A 23,706-nucleotide genomic window follows, 5' to 3' on the forward strand; every position below is an offset into this window, starting at 1 on the left:
CGCAGGACAAATGTAATCTCCCTCCCTTAAGGCAGTCCTTCAGAGTTTGAAAGGGAGTCTTGTCTCTGAGCCTTATTACATCTCTTGTTCCCTCCCCACTCCCTTGCCCCACCATAGCATGTGGCTTTGAGACCCCTAGCCGTAATTCCTGGTCGTTTTTCTATAAACATGTTATAATTTTTCAGTATCCCACTTAAAATATGTTTTTCAAAATGAAGTGTGGCTCTGACTGGTCCAGGGTTGAGGGGATAGCTGCTCTGTCTCTAAGTCTCAGCTGTAGCACTTTCTTGATCTACTGAATTTATGGTTAACTATGCCTTTGGTACCATAAGAGCTTCTAAGCCAACTCTCCTGAGCTGCCAGATTGGGTTTGGGGATTCATGTGGCCCTATCAAAAGGCAATGAGATTAATGTAGCTTGTTCTTATGAAACAATAATTAATGTTACTAAAGGGATTTCTCAGGTTAGCCCTCAGCCTCATGTGGTTCCAAGAATCCCGCCCTGGGCCTCCAGCTCGTTCTGAAGTTGGAAGCTTAGCTTACGGGCAGTAGTACTGTCTTGGGATTCTCTCGGGTGGTTGCTAGGAGGGAAGAGGCAGGGATAAGGGCTTGGGTGTTTCTTTTATTTAAAAAAATATTTTTTAATTTAAAATTTTAGAAAACTTATTGACTAGGTAGGAACGGTTCAAAACTCAGAAAGTACCAAGACTATGAAATCTTCCTCTGGCAGCCATCCTGGTGTGGGATCCTATTATTTTATGCTTGGTCTATATTCTACTCTCTAATGTTTTGCATTTCATGTTGTTTGTGGTAATTTAAAACTTTTGAAAGCAGTTTTTGTATACAATCTCACTTCATAATTGGTCTACCGTGGTTCTGCTAATCCCCTTCAGCTGCCTCATGGTCCACCTGTTGATTTCTCACTTTTAAAATTAGAACAAGAGTTGCAGCCAAAGCTCACAGTAAAAAAAAAATTAAAATTATTTGGCTCATTATAGTAATTTTCTCATTTTGTGATGTGTTAAAAATGCCTCATATCTCAGCATCTTAGTTTAGAAAGTCATTTGTCCTGTTCCTCATCCAGAACTCACCTGTGAGTGAATCTCTGCTCCAGGAGGAGCCTCACTCAGCCTGGGAACTTTGAGGTGCTATTGCAAAGGAGGTCTTCCACATCTATCCAGCCCAACCTGGTCATTTTACACACGGAGGCAAAGGCCCAGAGAGATCACAGGGCTTACCCAAAATGGTATAGTCAGCTAGCTGATCTGGGTCCAGAACCTGGGCTCCAGCCCTTATCACACCGTGCTACCTCCTGTGCTAAGTGTCTCCCCAGGGTGGGAAGCGGGGGTATGAAATGCCCCTTGCTAGAAACCTGCAGAGTTGAGAAGATGTACGGCTGAGAGTCCTTGCAGTTCTGGATGGCTTCTGCCCTGGTGGCCTGCATCTTGCCAGTCTTCTTCAGGGGCTGCCAGGTGAAAGAGAAATTGCGCAGTTTCTCTTTCAGCTCAATAGATAGAACCCAGGGTAGGGAAAAGGAGAGTAGCCACAGAAGGGGAAAAAAGTAACACCTGATACTTTTGACTGCTCCTGTAAGTCATTGCTTTGCAACAGCCCAGTGAGGCAGCCTTGTTAACCCCGCTTTTTTGCATTTGAAGAAACTGAAGCACAAGAGGTTTGAAGCCATTTTAATAATATACTGTATGGAGCAGTTTATAGAAGGATTGGGATTAGATGTGGTTGTTTTCTATTTATGGATATAATGTAGAAGTTTTGGCAAAGAGCATTGTTTTTCTCTAGGGAAAAAGAATTAATGAAATGAAAGATGTCTGTAATGCTTCTTCAGTGAATTAAGTGTTTGAAAGTTTGAGGTTATTGTAATGTCACTGAATGTGATATATACTTAATCCAGGCACCAGAAAGTATAAGACAAAAAAATATGCTGCTATAGGACCTACATTATGAAAATGGATTTGTTGATTGAAAATAGATTTTTCACATGCTCTTTTGGTATAGATAACACAATTCTTATTTCACATTTGGCTGAAGAGCTGCATTGATGCAGACAAGGGCAAATTCTTGCTGGGATTACCACTAGTAGCATAGATTTGCTCTAACCATTAAGAGTAGAATTCTTAACTCTTGTCATCAAGTCTTAGAAAGCAATATATAGGTGCAGAGGTAAGAGGAGGAATAAGGAAGGTTTGGCAAGTGAGAGGAAGCATGGAGGGATGTGGGTTGGAAGAGGTGGGCAGAGCCCAGGTCTTACTGAATCTTAAATTCATGGCAAGACATTCAGGAATAATTCTGAATGTGATGGGAAACCATTGGAGTGGTGTGCTCAGATTTATGTTTCATGTTTCCTAAGATTACTTACCATGTGGCGATACCGAGAATTCACCTCTTAGGATGAAGGCATAATCGATACAGAGATCATTGTGATCAGTTGTGTGCCTGACTGTTAAAGGTTATTTTTTTAATTCCAGAATATGGTTGAGCCCCTTATACCCACAAATTGTTGATGGAACCCACAAATCTGGAGAGTCGCCAACACATTTTAAAGCTGATCTCATCAGTTACTTGATGGCTTATAATGCCCCTTCTCTCAAGGAGTGGATAGATGTCATCCACAAGCACGATCTCTCTGAAACGAAGTATGTGTCAACTTATCAATTTGGGGTGCTTATGATAGGCTTATACCTTGGGAGCCTCATGAGGTCTGGCATGCAGGGGCCTGGAAAGAGGTGGGGTGAAATCTAGCCAGACTTCAGGACGTGATGAGGGGATGAGCAGATTCTATCACATCTGTATCTTGTGGTTCTCAGGCATTAAAGTGACAGCCAGTGAATCTTCATGTTTACCTTAGCCTCCAACTGGAGTACTCTCACAATTATTGAGTTCTTTGTCTGGTACTTTACATCTTGTAGGTGTTCCATCATTAGTTGATTTGCTTGAAAATGAATTTGAGAGTCAATTCAAGAAAATAGATTGGCTCTTAGATCATTTCTTGATTATATTAGTTTTCATGTGTATTTTGTCTTTTTTTTTTTTGGTGCCCAAAGCACATCACTATATTTTATAACTTGTGTTTTTATGTCTTTTTAGTGTTTATCTTATTGGTTCAACCCCAGGACGCTTTCAAGGAAGTCAAAAAGATAATTGGGGACATTTTAGACTTAAGAAGGTAACAGAACTTTTACTATTTTAACATTTTTTAAAAATTTAATGTATATTCTCTCTTTTAAAATAATTATATATTTTGATGCAGCTTCACAATATTTCTGCACAATTCTGGGCAAATAGATACTTGATAAATTGATAATTGTAATTCTTAGTAATTACTGCTTTTTAAGTGTTTTGCCTCTTTTATAGCTGTAGGCTGTTAATGGCATAAATATATGGACCTTTTCTAGTTTTCATATTGTAATAAAGATAGAGGCTTCCTATTCATACACATATTGTAGCTTTGATTATAGCTTTTGATTGTTCAGCATATCAAGTTTTAAGATATAAGTTCAACAAACAGAAAATGTTGAGTAAAGACTACAACTGAGCTATAATATATTTTGATTATTAAACCAGTGCCCTTAAGAAAACTAATTACAAAAATAATACTTGCTGCTGATATGAAAATGCACAAAGAAAGGTCATAAAATAAGTTGAAGATTAAAGTTTTTTTCATCTCTTTTTAGGTGGTTTACTGACCTTAATAAATTCCCTGGCCGGGTGTGGTGGCTCACGCCTATAATCCCAGCATTTTGGGAGGCTGAGACAGGCGGATCACGAGGTTAGGAGTTCAAGACCAGCCTGGCCAACGTGGTGAAACCCCGTCTCTACTAAAAATACAAAAATTAGCCGGGCATGGTGGCAGGCACCTGTAATCCCAGCTACTCGGGAGGCTGAGGCAGGAGAATCGCTTGAACCTGGGAGGCGGAGATTGCAGTGAGCTGAGACCACACCATTGCACTCCAGCCTGGGCAACAAGCGAGACTCCGTCTCAAAAAAATAAATAAATTCCCTAAAGTGGCTTTCTTAAAAGCCTTAACCTCTTATTCCATAAACTATTTAAAGTGTAAGAATTTTCCCTTGGTTAATGAAACTTTTTATTTTAATTTCCTTTTATGAAATAAGACCACAGCTTAAAGCAGGCAAGATCTTGAAGACATCTTTATGTCTTGGCCTAGAGAGGAAGTTCAGCACATTGGCCTGCGCCCAGCCTTGAAGGCAGATATCCATAGCTGGGTTCAAACCCTGCTTTGTCATCTACAAGCCATGTGACCTTGACTTGTTGCTTAACATACATCGGTTGTCATCTATAACGTGGACATAATAATAGTACTTCCCTCCCGTGATTGTGAGGATTAAATGAAATGATGAATGTAAAACAGTACAGGGCACATGGTAAGTCTTCAGTGCACATACACTGTTTGTGGACGAATGTCTAATGGTTTAGATAGGCTAGATAATAGCACGTATTGTGTGTGATCACCATCTGATATTGAAAGTTCAACTGTATGTTAAGAGTTTTCAAACCACTTTTTACACACAGTTGCTCGTGTCGCACCACAGCTTTCTTCCAGGAAGGCAGGCCGGTGATTAGATGCCTGTTTCCACTGAAGTGTAAATCTAAGCCGGAGGCTTGTCCAGGATAGGGTGGCCCTTTATGGGCTGAGCACTGCAATAGAAACTGGGTGTTGTAAGTTGTCGGTTCAGCTTTGTTTCCTACACCATGCTGTACCCAAGGTGGACATAGAAACTTTGGGCTTTTTGGGAAGTGTATGTGTAAGTATTAATGCCTAAGCTGCGTTAAGGAAAATAATACATATTAAACAAAACGTCAGTCAGAAGATGAGCTACAGTTTATTTTTCTGCTCTCTCCAGCCCTCTAGGTAGGCATTCAGTACATATTTAAGTGGATACAGTTTCCAAATGTTTTCTTAATTGTTTCTGCAGCTTTGCATAATTATCAGAGCAGGAAATGCAGATCAGTCTTCTGCAGTGTTTTAGCTGGTATGTGTATGTAAATATTCTCTTTTATGTTTAGACCATCACAGCTGCCTGGAGCTCAACTGTTAAACTATGAATGTTAAGCCTCTTTCAAATGATAGGAGTCAAAATATGTAATCCTTCTAGGTATTGTTTAAGTGTTGGTAGCAAAAAACTCACTTTGTTTCCTCTGCTCTCACACTACAACAGTCAACACAGAAAACTGTGACCAAATATGTGTGGGGTTTTCCTCATACACTAAGCAGGGGACACCAGTTGGGTGTCCTCTAATTCACTTCAATTCTTGTGCTTTCTTCCTGGACATGTGTAAAGAAAGTGACTTTAAAGAAAGTGATGATATAAAGAAAGTGATGGTATTAAAAAAGTGACTTTTTATTCCAAAGCTGGCTTACAGGAATAAGTACAGGCTTCCTGTCTTAAGGATACTGCTTTGCTCTTGGAGCAGAAAGTGGACACTTTTAAAAGGGGACCTAGCATGAATGGCACGCAGAGGAGGAAGCAAGCAGGTGGATACTTCCTTACTTTCTGCCTTCTCTACCAGGCAGTCCATTTGGTCTCTTCCTGGGCAGAACTAGGTTGTAAAGATGGCTGAAACTCTCCAGGTGGGAGAGTTTCTTAGTGGGCATACTTTGGGTTGTAAATTTACTGCTGTCCCTCGAGGCAGTCCCCTGGTGGGAGAAAGTTCTGCTCTGGAGCTTCTAAGCACATAGATGAACTTGCCCTGTAGGGAGTGTCTGGTAAAGGAAAAGTAAAAGGTTATATTGCATTTCTAAAAGGCTAAGTAGGAAGTGGGGAAGGAGTTGGGGAGAACAGAGAAAAGTAGGGAAAAAGTAATTGAAAAAATACTTTTTTTTTTTTAAGAAATAGGGGGTAGCCTCAGATCCCATAGATTGAGGGCTCCATCCCACAAGACTGCCCCTCTCCCTCAGACATCAGTTGCAAGTCTGGGCCTCCAGAACTTCTGACTGACCAGCTTCAAGTTGAGGTTCCCATGACCCTCTCTTTGGGTTTCATTTGCTAGAGCAGCTCACGAAACTCAGGGAAACACTTAACGTTTACTGGTTTATTATAAAGGATACAGATGAAGAGATGCATAGAGCAAGGTATGGGGGAAGGGGCACAGAGCTTTCATGCCTTCTCTGGGTGCACCACCACTGTCCAGCAGCCTGCAGGTGTTCAGCTGTTGGAAAGCTCCCTAAACCCTGTCCTTTGGGTTTTTAATGGAGGCTTCATTACATAGGCATGGTTGATTACATCACTGGCCATTGTTAGCCCCTCCTATCCCTGGAGGTTGGGGGGTTGTGCCAAAAGTCCCAATCTTCTAATCATGCCTTGGTCTTTATCGTGACCAGCCCCCATCCTGAAGTTGCCTAGGGTCTGCCAGCCATCAGTCTCATTAACATACAGAAAGACATCACATTGGAGATCCCAAGGATTTTAGTAGTTGCATGCCAGGAAACAGGGATGAAGACCAAATACATATTTCATAGTATCAAAGCTGCATTAAGCAATTGTGATTTCAAGTAAAAAAATCTAATTTCATATGACAAGTTGGTGGTTTATCTGAAATTTCTTCTGAAATGGGCCTTTTTAAACCTGTTTTTGCTTTTAGTACAAATCAAATAATTTTGGAAAGGAGAACTTCTGTCCATCTACTCCATTAAAAATATGTTTTTAGTATTTAAAAAAATTTTCCCAAAGAAGAAGTATGTATGTGTGGGTATGAAATTGATCACTAGTACTTTCAGCTTTTCTTGTTAATTAGGCTTTCCAAGAGCAGAAAACTGTTTTCAGGTATTACAGCATGTCTGTTAAGATTATTTGAGTCACTTTAACATTCACTTTTATTCTTTCCCAGCTTCTGAAAGACCATGCTTCATCCATGCCTGACGCAGAGTCCTGGCCCGTCGTGGGTCAGTTTTCAAGCATTGGCTCCTTGGGATCTGATGAATCAAAGTGGTTATGTTCTGAGTTTAAAGAGAGCATGCTGACACTGGGGAAGGAAAACAAGACTCCAGGAAAAAGCTCTGTTCCTCTTTACTTGGTGAGTTCTCATCCTCATTGAGGTAATTTACTTTTATTCTCTACACAGGAGAAGAATTGAAAATTGGTCCTCTTTGTAATGGAGAGATGTTTTATTCTGTGATTCTTTTTTTTTTGGCGTGGAGGGGGGCGGGGTGCGGAAAGAGCAGTACATTAGCATCGTCATTTGTAATCAAGTTGCCTTTGCCTTAATATCCAGTGCTAAGAGCTTGCCGATTCGTTCAGGAGCTCCATTGCAGACACAGACTGGCCTGTGATTTTTCTATCCTTTCTTTCAGGTTGTTGAACCAAGGAAGAAAATATTTGATGTAGCATAGCCAGCAGAATTATGGGCATTTTAATTATTTAGAGACCTGTGAATTAATAATTAATTTTCCATTCAATGTTAACTTGAATTTCAAAGGAAAAAATATTCCAGTTGAAGTATAATTTTACGTCAAATATAGTTCCTGTTGTTTAATTACTAGTTCATTTTTTTATGAGAACTTTAAAAAATTTAAAGCATATTTTCTAATTTAAAAGTTTTTAACAGATTTTCATTTTCTTAAAAGCTGATTATCATTCTTTTTCTTCAACATGGTACATTCCGAGTTTTATTGTTTTCCTTTTGTTTTTAGATCTATCCTTCTGTGGAAAATGTGCGGACCAGTTTAGAAGGATATCCTGGTAACTCTTGGGGAGACTGTCTTGGTCGTGTTTTATGTATATTTCATGAATGTCCTGGTAAAGTTTTACCAGTATTGGTTAGAAATCTGGAGATGGTTTTCACTTAACTATATAAGGATCATGAAAATAGGCAATATGAAGCTCTGCGTTCCGCAGATGATACCCTTCAGTTTGGGTGTGTTATTAATCCTTACAGAAACCCTCTGCACAATGGTTTTCATTTTTACCAGTAAGGTAACCAGCAGGTTGGTTGTCCAGACAAGATAGCCAAATAAAATCAACTTCCCCTTACTCTTCAATGCCTTTTCAGAGCTTATCTAACATACTTTCCTCTCATCTCTCTCCATATCCTCCCTTCCTGTGTTTGAGGTACCATGTGGTCCTTTTAAATGCCTGCTATAGATACATTTAAGGTCCAGAATTTTTAAAATTTTGCCTTTGGTGTAACTTTGTTGATGTGTCTATTCTGTCAAGGGCATCATCTGCAAATGCCTAAGATTTTTTGTAGGCATCTGTCAACGTTGTCCATTTCCCTCATACTCATACCAGGCACTAAACCTTTATTTGGAATTCAGCAGCCCCGCTAGTTAATGTAATCAGGAGATGTTAACCAAAAACCCAAATAGTGGTTGTCTCTGGAAAAAGCAGAGTCTAATTGGCATTTGCTGATGGCTGAAAGCAGAATGTGCTGAATTAAACTAATTTAGTCCATTTATTGCTTATCAGGCTCAATAAGAAAAATCTGCCAGAAAAATTTCGCTAACGTTTGGAGTGTATTTGCCCATTTTTTTTTGTTTGTTTTTTAATGGCAAAACCAAAATTACTTCACTGAGACCCAGGGATACAGTGGTGGTTTTTCTTTGGTACTCTTTTTGTGCCTCTAATAGGCTAGATTCATTCAAAGTGTACTTTCAATGGGGGAACAACATGGTATTTTTAACAAAGTTGTTTTATAACTGGCTTTGAAACTGAATGGTTTTAGTTATTTGAAGTTGAAGACAGGACATGCCGTATTTGATATGTCAGAGATGTTTGGATATAGATCTCTTTGGGTGTAGATCAGTGTGGAGAAGTTCCAGCACGTGTTTGGAAAGTCACTGATAATCCACTGTGGAGTTTTCTTCGTTTCAAAAATGAGCAAACATTGACTTCTAATTGTATTTCCACTTGGAACTTTCTTTATTCTCTTTGCAAGAATAAGGCTTTTAGAATTCCTTTTTTCAAACTGAACTGTTTACTGGACGTTTTGTTTTTTAGCCATTCTTTTCTGTTTGTCAGAATCTGCTCAGCCAGTACAAAGTCTATTTGGAAATAGTGTGTAAAGATGAAGTAGAAGGAGCACTGACATCTCGTCCTAGATTTTCCTCCCCAAGCACCACGGTCTTGGGCAAAACAGAGGCTGTCCAGCTGTGTCTTATTTGCATAAGGAGGGTAGGATGGGCCAGGATTCTAACACTTCAGATCTGTGCAGTTATAGATGTTAAACTATCATCACCAAGTAATTCAATTATAATTTTTTGTTTTCAAAGTGTACTTTTAATGGGGAACAACGTGGTATTTTTAACAAAGCTGTTTTGTAACTGGCTTTGAAACTGAGTGGTTTTAGTTATTTGCAGTTGAAGCTTTTGCAGGAAAAAGCTCTATTCCGCTTTACTTGGTGCGTTCTCGTCCTCAATGAAGTAATTTACTTTTATTCTCGACACAGGAGAAGAATTGTAAATAGTCCTTACGTTCCTGATGGGAGAAATCTTTTTAATGTGTTCATAATTCTTGCTCTGAATGTTGAATGGGTTTCTAAAAAGTGATTAGCGAGTTGTCATTAGTTTTCAGTATGTTTGTGTTATATGAGCCTTATTTAAAGGCATCCCATGACTATACTTCGTAAAGTATATAATCATCACTTATTTTTGCTTATAAGTCTGGATGTTTATAAGATTTGCATAAAGTTAATACTGAAGGAAGGAAACCTCATTAAGAGAACATATTTAATGCAACTATAGACATTTTCTTTCAAATAACTATTCTATAAGATGAAGTAATAGTAGTTTTTTTCCTGTTACCTTCTTGCTGTTTATTATAAATTTTCCTCTTAATGAGGGATCCTCAAATTATATTTCATAATTTTTATTGTTTTATTTTTCTTTTAAAAGCTGGGGGCTCTCTTCCCTATAGCATCCAGACAGCTGAAAAACAGAATTGGCTGCATTCCTATTTTCAGTAAGTAATTGGTTTAGACTGCTGCTATTGCTTCTTTAGGAATTAGAGTGTTATTTATGTCACTGGTTTGTTTTTTTTTAAAAGGAACTTTATGTAATATAGCTATATTCTTTCATCTACATATGTTAGTGATAGAAATAATTTAAAACAAGGTTTTGAATTTTTTTTTGGAATAGGTTTTTAATACCAAAGAGGAAAATTTATTGCTGTGAGGTTTCTATTTAAATATTGGCATGCCAAGAAAGACAAATAAAAGATCATGTTGGGTAATTTAGAATTTACATAAGCAGCATTTTAGTTCATTTTTCCAAAATATAAAGTATCATTATTCTGTCTGTACCATCATACATGCAGCTGCAAGCTTGTTGAGGGCAGATTCTATGCCGCCGTTTCCTGAGGATACAGGACAGTATCTGGCGTGTTGTCAGAGTTCAGTAAATGCTGAGTGGACGAGTGAAGGGAATGTCCTTCACCCTCCTCCAGCCACGGCAGTTGCACAGCCTGCATATGCAAGGCCAGTCTGTTTCATGCTTGCCTCAACAGGTGTTTGCTGTGCTGGTTAGCCAGAAATGAAAGCAGGATTACTTTGAATTACTTTCAACTGTAATTCAGTGTGTAATCCTAGAGCTTTTCTTTAATGCTTTCTTGAGAGGTTTTTCCTTACAGAGGACATTTCTTTAAATTGAACTCATTTCAGTATATTATTAAATTCACTTGAATGAAGACAGTGATGGTACCTACCTAAACCTGATTCTGTTTTCACAGACGATCTGTTAATCTGGAGGGACCATTCTCTTATATTCATAAGTAAAGATTGTTGCTTCATGATACAGGTTCCCATAGAACCATAGTCTGCAATATTGGAAACTTAGAACCAAACTCAGATTTGTGAATGTCAGCATTTGACTAAAGTATTTCTGCCCTCGCTTTTCAACATTCATTTTTTCATATACTGTTTGTATTTTGCCTTTTTTGTATTTTGTTTCATTCAACAAGCTTTTGCTGAGCCTCTACTCATAACACACCATGGAAGCATGATTCTTCCCTTTAAGGAGCTCACAGTTCAGGCAGGAGACATATACACACATGCTGTTAAAAGCGCAGCAGAAATAATATGTATGCGTGTACGTATGTTCATGGCAAAAATGGAAAGGCTATATGCTGAAAGGTTGCAGTGCTTCTTGTGAAAAGTGGGAAGTTTATAATTCTAAAATGGGCATGCGTTACTTGAATGGAGTTTCATAAAATATCACAAGTCACAGAGTCGTGTAGCCACTGTTGATTTTTAGATAATAGGCTCTTTCTTTTCATGCAGTTTCCTAATATTAGGATTATGATCAATTTTATTTCGTAATTAGTAAGTTTTGTCTTTTCTGTCACTAGCAAATGGTCAGCTGAGACTTCTGGCCGCAGCAATGCCATGCCACATATTAAGACATATATGAGGCCTTCTCCAGACTTCAGTAAAATTGCTTGGTTCCTTGTCACAAGGTAAATAGTCCTTACATTCCTGATGGGAGAAATCTTTTTAATGTGTTCATAATTCTTGCTCTGAATGTTGAATGGGTTTCTAAAAAGTGATTAGCGAGTTGTCATTAGTTTTCAGTATGTTTGTGTTACATGAGCCTTGTTTAAAGGCATCCCATGACTAATCCCTTTGTAAAGTATATGATCATCACCTACTTTTGCTTATAAGTCTAGATGTTTATAAGATTTGCATAAAGTTAACATTTACTTCTGTTATTTAATACCTCAATAGGGGTTATGCAAATTGACATTTGGGGTAAGTACAGAAGAATAATGAAATGTTAAAATTAATATTTTTTTCTTAATTAGTTTCTCCTTAGGTAATTGAAACCTGAAGCAATCAAATCTCTTATGTGTCCTTTTCTAAAACATCTTTAAGGTGTAATTCACATACCATAAAATCTGCCCATTAAGTCTCTACTGTTTAATGGTTTAAGATAGTCACAGAATTATGTAACTATTGCCATAATCTAAATTTAGAATATTTTCATCACCCTATAAGAAACCACCTACCTGTTGGCATTTTTGTGTCTATTTTTATAGGAAGATAAATTGCTATGCCCTTTGAAAACTAGAACTTTAGTTCCTGACTCCTAGGCTGAACCCAACGATTAGGCATCTCTTCATGATTCAGTAACATAATTAATGTCAATAGCAACTAATTAAAGTATCACAGAGTAGAATTATTTCTTTAAGAGAGGAACAGCACTCATGAACAAACTTTTAAACAAAAGAGCCACTTACATCTTCTTGGAGAGAGAGAAAGATTTATTTTAAGGAATTGGCTCATGCAATTGTGGGGGCTGGCAAGTCCAAAATCCATAGGGCAAACCAGCAGCTTGGAGATTTAGTAAGACTTGATGTTGCAATCTTGAGTCTCTTTCTACTTTATTGGAAAAGTTTAATTTAATGTCTGTTTGGGTGTTGTTTTCCCTCAAAGTGTAATAAAAAGGTGATGTACTTCACAGAAATTACGTATTATTGATTCTGTTTTAAGGGCGTTAAGGGAAGTGGAGATTAAAGTAACCCTGTGAGTAATCTTTTTCTAAAGGCAAAGTTTTTGTAGTTCAGTTCAGTGGCAGTGTGTGCTTGACTGTGGGAACACAAAGAGCCAGGAAGCACGAGCCCTGCCATGCATGTGATGTTGTATCCTAGTTGTTTACCTGTGTGAGGACCATAGTGGAAGCACTGTTAGAAATGTATTGCCTTGCTGGGGCAGAGGCAGGATCAAATGAAAGATCAGCTAAACTAAGTAAAGAGGTGCTATTGTAAGTAGGCCTAGAAGTAAGCCTGAGAGAAAACCCAGACGGATTAGAAGGAACTAGTGAGGACAAAGGCCATGGAGGTGGGAAAATACACAGGGTTTTCAGGGAAAATCTGAGTGATTCCATGAGGCTATGTAAAAGGAAACACAGGTTCAGATACCTTTGGCATGTATTTTCTAAAGTTAAGTCAAACATCCACTGTCAGTTTACTCATTTAACATTTGTCAGTTTTGTACTGTGAATATCTGCTTTAATGTCGAATGGTTGTTACTAAATTAAGCAAATTATAGTTATTTGAAGTTTATTGTAAGAATTTGAAATTTGTCATTATGGATTTGTAGCTTCTAGTTTTATTCTGTAATAACTGGACTGAAAGCTATATCTACTTTCCTAAATGTTTAAAGATGAATAGCAACAACATTCATTCAGCAATTTCAATATGCCAGACTGTTCTGGGTGAGCAGTCATGTGTATTTACTTATTGAATTCTCACAACAGCTGCATGAGGACCAGGAGGCACAGAGTGATTAATAAGCTGCCTACTATCATGCAGTAATAAGTGGTGGAACCCAGATAGGAGCACGCCTCTCCTCTGCTGTGTGATGCCCCTCTTAATCAACGTACAGTTTTAGTGTGCCTGTTTCCTACAAAGACTAGTTAATTCCAAAGAAATTGTGTCAGGCTTTACTTTGATTGTTGTATAAAAGAGGAAAAGGACATTGAGTGTTCCAATATGATTGAAGGATTTCTAAGAAACATAACTTAAATAACAACTTAGATACATAGAGCCCACTCTCTCAGCCCCTCCATAACAAAGGAAAGTATAGATTCCAAATATAAGTGGCATCTACCAGTAAACAGCTCCCTTGATTAGGTTTGGACATTTTGTTTTGTCTGTCAGTTTTTCTGAACCTGTCAGAAAGAATGTTCCCAAACCGAGCTCACCTTATGTAGATGGAGATTTCTTTTCCCAGCATTCTTCTTTGCTCTTGTGGCACCTGTCTTATTACCAAGCTTAAAGCCTGAATGTCCTCTTTCACTATTCCTTCAAATGTTTGGCAAACATTTACTGAGGTCCTCCTGTGGATGCCAGGCACTCAGGATAAAACAGAAGATTTAGATAGTGTCTTTGAGATGCTCACAGTCTCTGATGAGAGGAGCCAGACACAGAAATAATTACAATAGGAAGAGACCAATTCTGTGCTTGAGGTGGGCACATGGGTGCTTTGGAAATAGCTATCAAAGCCTATTTACCTTTGAAATGTTTCAAAACTTTCCTCTTCCAGTCCTTGGAATTACCAAGTCAGAGACTTATCACCTGGACTTCTGAAAGGGTTTCCTATCTGTTGTATCATCACGTGGATGTTCTTCATAGGCCACTCATCCTGGTTGCCCATGCCCCTTCTACCTTTCTGAAATGTAGAGTTTCCTCATTGTCCCATGTTCAGAATTCCCCACGTCCTGTAGGCTAAAGTACAGATTCCTCAGTTTGGAAGTCATGCCCCAGCCACACCATTTTCACCATTCTTACCCATTAATCCCCAATAGGAGCCTTGAGAAGAAGCCAGGCTAGCCTCCTTTGCCCCTGAAATCATCCAGCCCGCAGCCCATGTAGTTTCCTCTCCTGATCCTTTCATCCCTTTTCTCTCTCTCTTCAGTTGCTGTTCATCTTTTAAGAGTCGTGTTCAGGTCCCATCTCCTCCTGGAGCCTCTTTCAGCCTCTGCTGGTCCCTCCCTGTCCAGATCCTTAGATCCGTGTGCCACCAGTGGAGCTCACAGCTCCTACCTCACTATTTTGTCTCTCAAGCATGAGCTTTAGCATTGTCAGACAGTACTAGATGAGATGGTCAGGTCTACTATTGAACAAGTCTTGCCTTGGACAAGTTTCTTAACCTCTCTGAGCCTCAGACTTCTCAACTGCACAGCAACTATGAAGGTTTAAGGTGCCAACCATGGTGACCTGTGGGAATAAGAAGAAAGGGGCAGGGGAGAGAATTGACCTGCATTAAGTAGCCACCATGTGGCAGACACTTCTGGTGCTTTACCTACATAGTAGTGTCTTTCAGTCCCCACAAGAGCTGTGAGGTGGCGTTATCCCCTCCCTCCACTCAGTGAGGAATAAGGCGGCAGAGTTGAGGCAGTTCTACCCATTACTCAGCAAATATGTATTGCCCGCTTTGGCAAGAATAGGGTAATTAAGATGAGGTTCTCACAGAATTTACATTTGCATGAAAGAGATTTACCAAAGAATTCATTGTATGCATATTAGTTAATTACACTTGTAATGCTTTTTGACTATTCTACATAGGTGGGTTTTTAGCCAAAACATCACTTCTGTAGCCTGGTGGCTTCCATAATGCCCTAGATTCCTGCATTGTCAATGTTCTTTCCGTATTCACTGTGGTTACTTGTGTAATTATCTGGCTTCCCCTCTAGACTCTGTGAGGCCAAGTCCATGCCTGTCTTGTTCAGCATACCCTGGTGACTGGCCAGGTGCCTGACATGTGGAGGCTGATGAAGCTTAGGATTGAAGTGGTAACCATGAAAGCGCTGCCTAGACTGCATAATGGAACATGGGAGGGCCCTCAAAGGTGATTCCTGAGTTTGGGGTGTGGAGATGGGGATTGTCACTGATATCAGTATAGAAGTCAGGGAATGGAACTGGCCTACCACAGTGGGATGATGGTGAATTTGATTGAAGATTGATTTATCATGATGGAGACTTCAGGTGGAATTGTTTGTTGGAGATGAACTTGAAAGTTTGGTGTACATATAGTATGTTTTGGAGTTTTGGTTAGTACTGATTGTTGACACCATAATCCTTTGTGACTTCCAGAGGAGAATATAGCAGATCAATGCCTGGGCATTGAGGAACATACAAGAAATACATATCAGCTGGGCTTTTCATGCCTACCAGGGGTTCCATTGCCAAACAAATGAATTGGATTCAAGCCATCCCTCCTGGGCTGAAGAGCAACTGGTCACATATTTTCCATTAAATAATTTTTCTTCTACCTAAGAAAAATGTTTTATATATATTCTATTTTGGGTATCAGATTTAACCATTTATCCAGCACATAACTACTGAGCACCTACTATGCACTACACACTTTTCTAGGTGCTAAGAATGCAATAAACAGTAAAACATCTTGACTTTATGTTCTGGTGCTAAGAATTACACAAAAAGCAAAGAAGTATGTTTATATATGCAAATGGTGGTAAGTGCTATAGAGAAAAAATAGAATGATAATTTAGGTGCACAATCCTTTATTCTAAATTCTTGGTACCAGATGTAGTTCAGTATTTGGATTTTAGAAAGATAATATGGTACCTATACTGTGTGTTAATATCCCTAGTGATATCTGGACCAACACTTCATAATAAAACATTTTGGAAGCAAAGATCACAGGTAGCCTCATGTCATCTTAGTTCAACTTTTGTTGCCCAATGAGTTAAGATCAAGTTTTGATATCAAATGAAATGAGTTAAAAGCTTTATTTCAAATTTGGTTTAGGTTATTGTTTTTAAATTTTCAGAGCTAACATGTAGTTCTTAACCAGCAGTTCCAGGCACAGTTCCAAGCACATTTTATATATATATATATATTCATGTAATTCTCATAGCCGTTCTACAGTGTATCCATTAATCCCCTTTTCGGATGGAAGAACTGAAGCACAGAGGTTAAACAACGTGCCCAAGAATCCAGAGTCCCCACTCTCAAACACTGTCCTGTAGGGTATGAGTACCCGGGTTGGGGAGGGAGGCTGCTCCTTAAAGAAGAGGGTCAGGGAAGGCCTTCTGATGTGGTAAAATTCATGCAGAGACCTGAAAGAAGTAGGGGAAGAGCCATGTGGATGGGTCGCTGAGGGATGCAGGGTGGGGAGTGGGAATATGCTTACTGTGTTTGATTAACAGCAAAGTGAGTGTTACTGGAGTCAATAGGATGGGAGGGTAGGTGAGTTCAGAGCAGTAGTGGGTGGCCAGACTTTGCGTTTTTACCTGCTTTAACATATTACCGTTTCTTTGATGTCTCCTGGGTTGCCTGAGGCCTTATTAGTTGTTGGTCTATGGAAAGCAGTTCAATGAATGTTATAATTTGAATTGATTGGAATAATTGAGTGCTTTTCTAAATGCTTGTTCCATGAGATTTCCTAGAATAAGATGTGATTTTAAATAGTCGACTTCAGCTTATACTCAAATAGTGTGTCTCTCAACAGGGCACTATTGTTATTTTGGTCAAGATAATTTTTTGTTATACAAGATTGTCCCATGCATTATAAGTTATTTAATAACCTGGTCCTCACATACTAACTGCCAAGTCCTGGTGAAAGCTGAAAAAAAATGCCTTATACATTTCTAAATATTCCCTAGATTTTATGCTCTGGTGGACAATATCATCATCCTTGAGAATAAATTCAGAAGTTTATGAACAACTGATATATCCTTTCATTTAATATATTTACTTGCTTTAGAATAGTGAGGCAGGATTGTAGGAGAGCACTGTGGATTCTAGTCCAAATGAAGTGCTCATGCCCAGCAAATCTAATGCTCTGTCAACAAAGTAGCAGACATACTAGGTTTTAAGAATTGGATTTTAGCCAAAGGTAAATACATCAAAAGCTACATAAATTTAACTTTTGATATTTTTCTACTTTATTATTACTGATCCATATTAATGTTTGGGTTTGGAATGAATAACCAACTCCTCTTTATTAAGTACAATAAAATTAAAACAAATTCCCCAGAAAAAAATTATAGGAGTAATAAGCACAGTGAATGATAGGCAATATGAATTTTGACTTTTAACATGATGGACTTTAAAAAAATAATCTAGAGCTGCATATCCAAAGAAGTATTATGATCACCCTTTGAAAGTAGGTGCTTTGGCCAAAAACATTGCCATTGCTCAAGTTTTCTTTCCACTCTTCCAAGTTCTTTCAAAATAAGTTGACGTGACACATTAACAAAGAAGTATTGTTTCTTAATAGACACTCTTTGTTTCCAGCCTTGCATTAGTTTTCTGTTGCTATGTAATATATGATCACAAACTAAGGGGGCTTAAAACAATACAAATTTACTATTTTACGGTTCCCGTGGGTCAGGAATCTGGGCGTGGATTAGCTGAGCCCTCTGCTCAGTGTCTCACCAGGCTAAAATCAAGGTGCCAACCCAGCTGTGATCTCATCTGAAGCTTGGGGGTCCTCTTTCAAGCTCACAGTTGCTTGTGGCTGTAAGCCTGAGGTTCCTGCTTTCTTGTTGGCTGTCAGCCAGGCGTTCTCAGCTCCTAGGTGCTGCCCGTGGTGGTCTGCCGCATTCCTCATGGGATGCTTCTTGGAAACCAGCAGGAGGATCTATCTCAGGAAGGACCCAACTCTAGCCCACCCAGGATTATTTCCCTTTTGAGTAACTTAGTCAATTAATTGATAACCGAATTATGCAAGTGAAACTCCATCATATTCACAATTCTGGCTCATCCTCAAGGAAAGGGGATATACAGGCGTGTGCACCAGGGGCCATCTTTTGATTCTGCTTTCCACAGACTTCACTGATGGAGTTCTGCTCTTATTGCCCAGGCTGAAGTGCAGTGTCACGATCTCGGCTCACTGCAACCTCTGCCTCCCGGGTTCAAGCAATTCTCCTGCCTCAGCCTCCTGAGTAGCTGGGATTACAGGCATGCGCCACCATACCACGGCTAATTTTGTATTTTTAGTAGAGATGGGGTTTCTCCATGTTGGTCAGGCTGGTCTCGAACTCCTGACCTCAGATGATCCACCCACCTCGGCCCCCCAAAGTGCTGGGATTATAGGCATGAACCATTGTGCCCGGCCCACTGATATTTCTTTCCTGGTTCAATTTACCCATCTTATTCTCCAATTTTGGCTGGAATTAATTTTTTACTGTTTTCAAAATTGGGGTTTGTTTTCTATAGTTAAGCAAAAGTACCCTTGTACACACTCAAAAGACTGAACCTCCGGCTCCAAAGCTCTTTGAGAAGTTCTATACTTTCTTGGAGCCAAAAGAGGCAGCTGTACTGGAGTAAGGGACCAACCCCGCAGCATGACTGCTTTGGAGAACAATATTTACTTGGGTATGTAGAGTTGTTAAAAATAATAGTCCTATAAAAGATTCATAGAATCACAAAAGATCTGATTTCCTAATCTTAAAAAATCTCATCCCCTTAGGAAATGTATTTCGTATGGTTCCTATTGGGTCTACATAATATCTTATTGCCTGTTATGTCTCTACCCATCATAAGTAGAGGATGTTGATTTCTTGATCATTTGGACTTTGTTTCATCCAGTTGACATTTCACAAATGTGAAAACTGGCTACAGAAGGTCAGGAATTGGAATCTTATAAAAACGTTAGCCTTAATATAGTTTCTAATCTTCCCTTTTATTATTTTAAATATAAATCACAGTTTTCATTTCCTCTCTTTCATTATGTGTTGTGATTGAGGTTCTGACTGAAAACATTTTTCATAGCTCCTGGGTCATGTTTTAGTATATAGTTGCCATAGTTACCACATCACCAAGAATCATAAAATCTGCACCAAAACCTTTTTTAATGAAGTTTCTGTTGAACTATCTGTATTAGAAGTTTCCTTTTACTGTAGGAAAAAAATGAGTTTATAATTATCATGCTTCATTTCCTACCAGAATACTCATTGTGATCTTTGGTAATTATTCTTTAATGTTTGTGCCTTCTGGCAGATTAGCTAATATAGTGCCTAGTTCAGTACCTGGCCTGTAGTGGCTCGGAACTGAATGAATGGTATCCCCCTTAATCTAACTGCAGTTTATTTTCAGACTGCTTCTCAGGTTTTATTTTTTTCTGTACTGTCTACAATAACTATACTTCTCTTTCAAGTTCTAATTCAAATGCTCCCCTTAAAGTGAAACTTTTTCTAGCTCAGCACGCATAATTATTTTTTCCTTTGTGTTTTCATGGTGCTTTTTTTTTTTTTTTAAATATATTCTCACTGCTCCTGTAGGCATCGACCTGGTTGCTTCTTTATGGGTCCCTTTGCTTCCCTGTATCATGAGCTTCAGGTGAGCAAGGTGCCTGATCTTACTCATCTTTTTCTGCTTAGCATCTAACACTGCTTGGCACATGGTTTGTGACCAAAAAATATTTGAATCAGTGCCCTTTTAAAAACTTACTTTTTTCCAATAGGTAACATACACAATATATAAATGGTATATAAAGAAGGTATGTCTTCCCATTCCTGTTCCCCAGCCACCCTGCTCCTCATCCGGAAACGACTACTATTAGTTGCTTGGGTTTAATAGCTGTAACCCATCAACATTTTCAAACCCAGGGTCCACAGATGGTGACATTACCCAATCATCCAGCATATTATGGAGGAAATAACCTGAGACAGAGTCCAAAGATCCAAGTCCTAATTTGAGATTGCCACTTACTAGCCTTGCCACTTAAATTTTGGAAAACGCATTTATACCCTTGGCTTTTATCTCATTTATGGAATCCCAAGGATGATGATACAAAACATGTGGTTGTTTCCTATTAAACAGTATGCTGTGTTTAATATTAGTTCGCTGCTTGATTTTTCATGTCTCTCATTTTCGTTAGGCCTCTTAGGATTTAAGAAAGCACCTTATAAAGCCTTTGTCTGTTTTCCTTGTGTAACACATCCATATAAAATATATGACCTTAAGACATATTCAAGCTGGGTACAGTGGCTCACACGTGTAATCCCAGCACTTTGGGAGGCCAAGGCGATCGGATCACTTGCACTCAGGAATTTGAGATCAGCCTGAGCAACATGGTAAAACCCCATCTCTACAAAAAAAAAAAAAAAAAAAAGCAGGGGGTGCGTGATGGTGTGCACCTGTAGTCCCAGCTACTCAGGAGGCTGAGGTGGGAAGATAACTTGAGCCTGGGAGACTGAGGCTGCAGTGAGTCATGATGGCACCACTGTACTCCAGCCTAGGCAACAGAGTGAGACCCTGTCTCAAAAATAGAAGATCTTTTCATAGATATATAGCCTTTTCTAAACTAAATATGTGGTTATGTTTATTTTATTTTATTTTATTTTATTTTGAGACGGAATCTCACTGTGTCACCCAGGCTGGAGTGCAGTGGCGTGATTTCGGCTCACTGCAACCTCCGCTTCCTGGATTCAAGCGATTCATCTGCCTCAGCCTCCCAAGTAGCTGGGACTACAGGCGTGTGCCACCATGGCCGGCTGATTTTTGTATTTTTAGTAGAGATGCGGTTTCACGGTATTGGCCAGGCTGGTCTCGAGCTCCTGACCTTGTGATCCGCTCACCTTGGCCTCCCGAAGTGCTGGGATTACAGGCGTGAGCCACTGCTCCCTGCCATATGTGGTTAATTTTTAAATTGGTCACAATTACTCTATTTAATCAGGACAAGTACAGTCAGCCAGATTTATACATTCAGAGAAACTCAAAATTAACAGTTCACTTGAACTTATTAGGATGTTATATTAGCTGACGATTTCCTCTTTTGATTGGTTACTTGTTTTTATGGAGAGATATTTATGGTTTTAATAAGATTTTCCTCCCATCTGTTTTGATCCTACCATAAAATCATCCCATGTTTGATGGGCAGCCGGTTGTTAGGGAAATTATTGGGACATGATGACAAATGTTGTATTTAAATTTTACCACATGACTAAGCAGGAGGAAGATGAGGTTTAAGAGAAGCCTTGGTTAAGAAGATAGTGCCTAGGTGTAACTGGCAAACCCAATGAGAACAGTTACGAAAGTTGTCTATTGTGGGTGGTCAGAAGCAAGGTGGGTACCTAACACATGCTGGATCACTGTTAGAGTTGCCTAGCAACTGACAGGCAATGCGGATAGTCAGGGATGAGCAGAAATGTTGGTGCTGCCACTTTGGGAGAAAACGAGACAAGTGCTTGACTGCAAAATCACTGGCTTTTTGAGGAAACATAAAAGACATCCTCTCTCCTCTGCTTTTCAATATTACTATGCAGTACTCCTTCTCTAATGTCTGTTGCTTTGATTCTGAAACAGATTGTCTCTTTTTGTTCTCCTTTGTCCGAGTATTTTGGTGAAAATAAAATTGGATTACACAAGAAAATACTTATAGATGTCATTGGGTAGACTTGGTTGCCTGGCCCTGTGGCTCTAAGATATTGGGATTAGCTGGTATGCTTCATGTGCTTTGTTACAAATGATGGTTATCAGTACTAACACCTACAAGTGACTTCCTTTATACAATAGAGATGATTCAAGTCATATTACTACCCTCGCCTGCCTACATCTGGTACAAGCAGAGTGAAAACAGAGCATACCCCTTTCTGTACTCATATGCGAAAGTCTTGTGAGCATCATCAGTGATGGAAAAAAGCTTGAGACCCCTGACTTAGTGCCTCTAGACCCTTTGCACACTGGCATTGCTAGTCAGTAAGTGCACATCTGGCTTGAGATGAGGAGGTGCTACCTGGAGTTTCCCACCAGGGACTGGCCTCCAAAGAAAGCCTCTCACAAGTAATATAGCAAATACTTGTATGGTGCTTACTATATGCTGGCCAAGTGCTTTTTTATACTAGCTCATTTAATCCCCCAAATTAGGAGCTAGGTACTGTTACTATCCCCATTTTAGAGATATGAAAACTGAAGCATAGAGAGCTTAAATAGCATGCTCCCAAGTGACCCAGCTGGGAAGCAGGAAGAGCTAGGATTTAGACCCAGATAGTCTGGTGTGACTGTTTCTTGTTTATGTGCCAGGTGCTATTCTAGGTTTTAGTTATAGATGATGGACAAGACAGGTGTGGTCCCTGTTCTCATGGAACTTGCCTTCTGATTGATGTAGACCTATCGTCTCTCTGCTTTGGGATTGGCACAGAGACATTATTACAGGAGAGTCAGCAGGATGGTGACAGGCTGAGAGAAGGAAGGGAGGAAGTAGGTTGCCTATAAGGTTGTGATCACAGCTCTCTGGGAGAGTTAAACATGCTGTTAGCCTTTGTGGAGCTGATCATAAGCCCCAAGGAGGCTGCTCCTCCAGCTATCTCAGGTCTTAGTGGAAACCTTCCTTGTGCTATGCAGCACCAATGCTTCAGGCTCCAAAAAGACAAGAATCATTCCCAGGACACTGTGTACTGTGGGACTCAGGAAAACAAAGGTAAGGCACCTGCCTTCACACACTTTATAAAGGAATCATCTTCAGAGAGCTTTTCAAGGTCTCCCAGGACCTTGACAAAATGCTGACCATATATTGGACTATTCAGTCTTACTGGCCATGTGAACAATCCATCCGCTCTGCAGCCACACTCTTAAGACATTTGCTTCTGCTCTCTAGGCCCATTTCCCCATCTGTAAAACTGGGGGTTGGGCTAAATCAGTGAATTTTATGCTGTGTTCCTTGGAGCCCTGTGGGCTCTGGAAACCCCTTTCAGAAGCCACCACAACAGTGGGCAGAGAGAGATGAGTGCAGTTAATTCACCCAGAGATACTTGCCCTTGTTTGCTTAAAATGTTTCCTTTGAACAAAGGGTTCTCGAGGTTTAAAAAGAAAATTTTAAAAAATCGTTATAATAGATCATCTCCCAGGGCCCATTCTAACAAACATTTCATAGTTATATTAAAAGCATTAACCATTTCCAAACCTTACCTTTGTGATGTGCATTAAAATTTACTAAGCACTTGCACCTAGATTATTTCATTCATTCCTCATTATAGCCCAGTGTAATGAGCAGATGGTGTTAAGTCCTTATTATAAGTGAAGAAATTGGTGACCTAAGTACTAACCACAAGGTAACAGAGCTAGCCAAAAGCAAACTCAAATCTTACAAGTCTGTTGCTCTTTTCAAGTCCTTGTATTTATTGCCTTTCCACTACAGGAGATAGACTAAAACATTGGAACATTTCATTAGAAAATAAAACAGTAAGCAGTTTTTGGTTGTCACATGGGTTACTATTAAGTATGTACTCAAATTATTTGGTATAGTATTCTAAATACCAATTTTGACCTGAAA

General features: G+C 39.3%; 1 protein-coding gene across 9 annotated transcripts in view; it reads left to right on the top strand.

Annotated features, from left to right (window-relative positions):
* TDP1 (tyrosyl-DNA phosphodiesterase 1) overlaps window positions 1-23,706 on the top strand; it is a 91,551-nt gene that overhangs the window by 26,807 nt on the left and 41,038 nt on the right. For 6 of the 9 annotated variants that reach the window (XM_054449871.2, XM_054449870.2, XM_054449873.2 and 3 more), the window contains 6 exons: window positions 2,483-2,650; window positions 3,102-3,180; window positions 6,862-7,047; window positions 7,664-7,712; window positions 9,863-9,929; window positions 11,313-11,420. In XM_054449871.2, coding sequence (XP_054305846.2) covers window positions 2,483-2,650; window positions 3,102-3,180; window positions 6,862-7,047; window positions 7,664-7,712; window positions 9,863-9,929; window positions 11,313-11,420 — 657 coding nt within the window. The remainder of the gene's footprint in view (window positions 1-2,482; window positions 2,651-3,101; window positions 3,181-6,861; window positions 7,048-7,663; window positions 7,713-9,862; window positions 9,930-11,312; window positions 11,421-23,706) is intronic. The other 3 variants (XM_054449874.2, XM_054449876.2, XM_054449875.2) reach the window with 1 other exon arrangement.

Source organism: Pongo pygmaeus, chromosome 15 (genome assembly GCF_028885625.2).
Source record: "Pongo pygmaeus isolate AG05252 chromosome 15, NHGRI_mPonPyg2-v2.0_pri, whole genome shotgun sequence".
Lineage (NCBI taxonomy): Eukaryota > Metazoa > Chordata > Mammalia > Primates > Hominidae > Pongo > Pongo pygmaeus.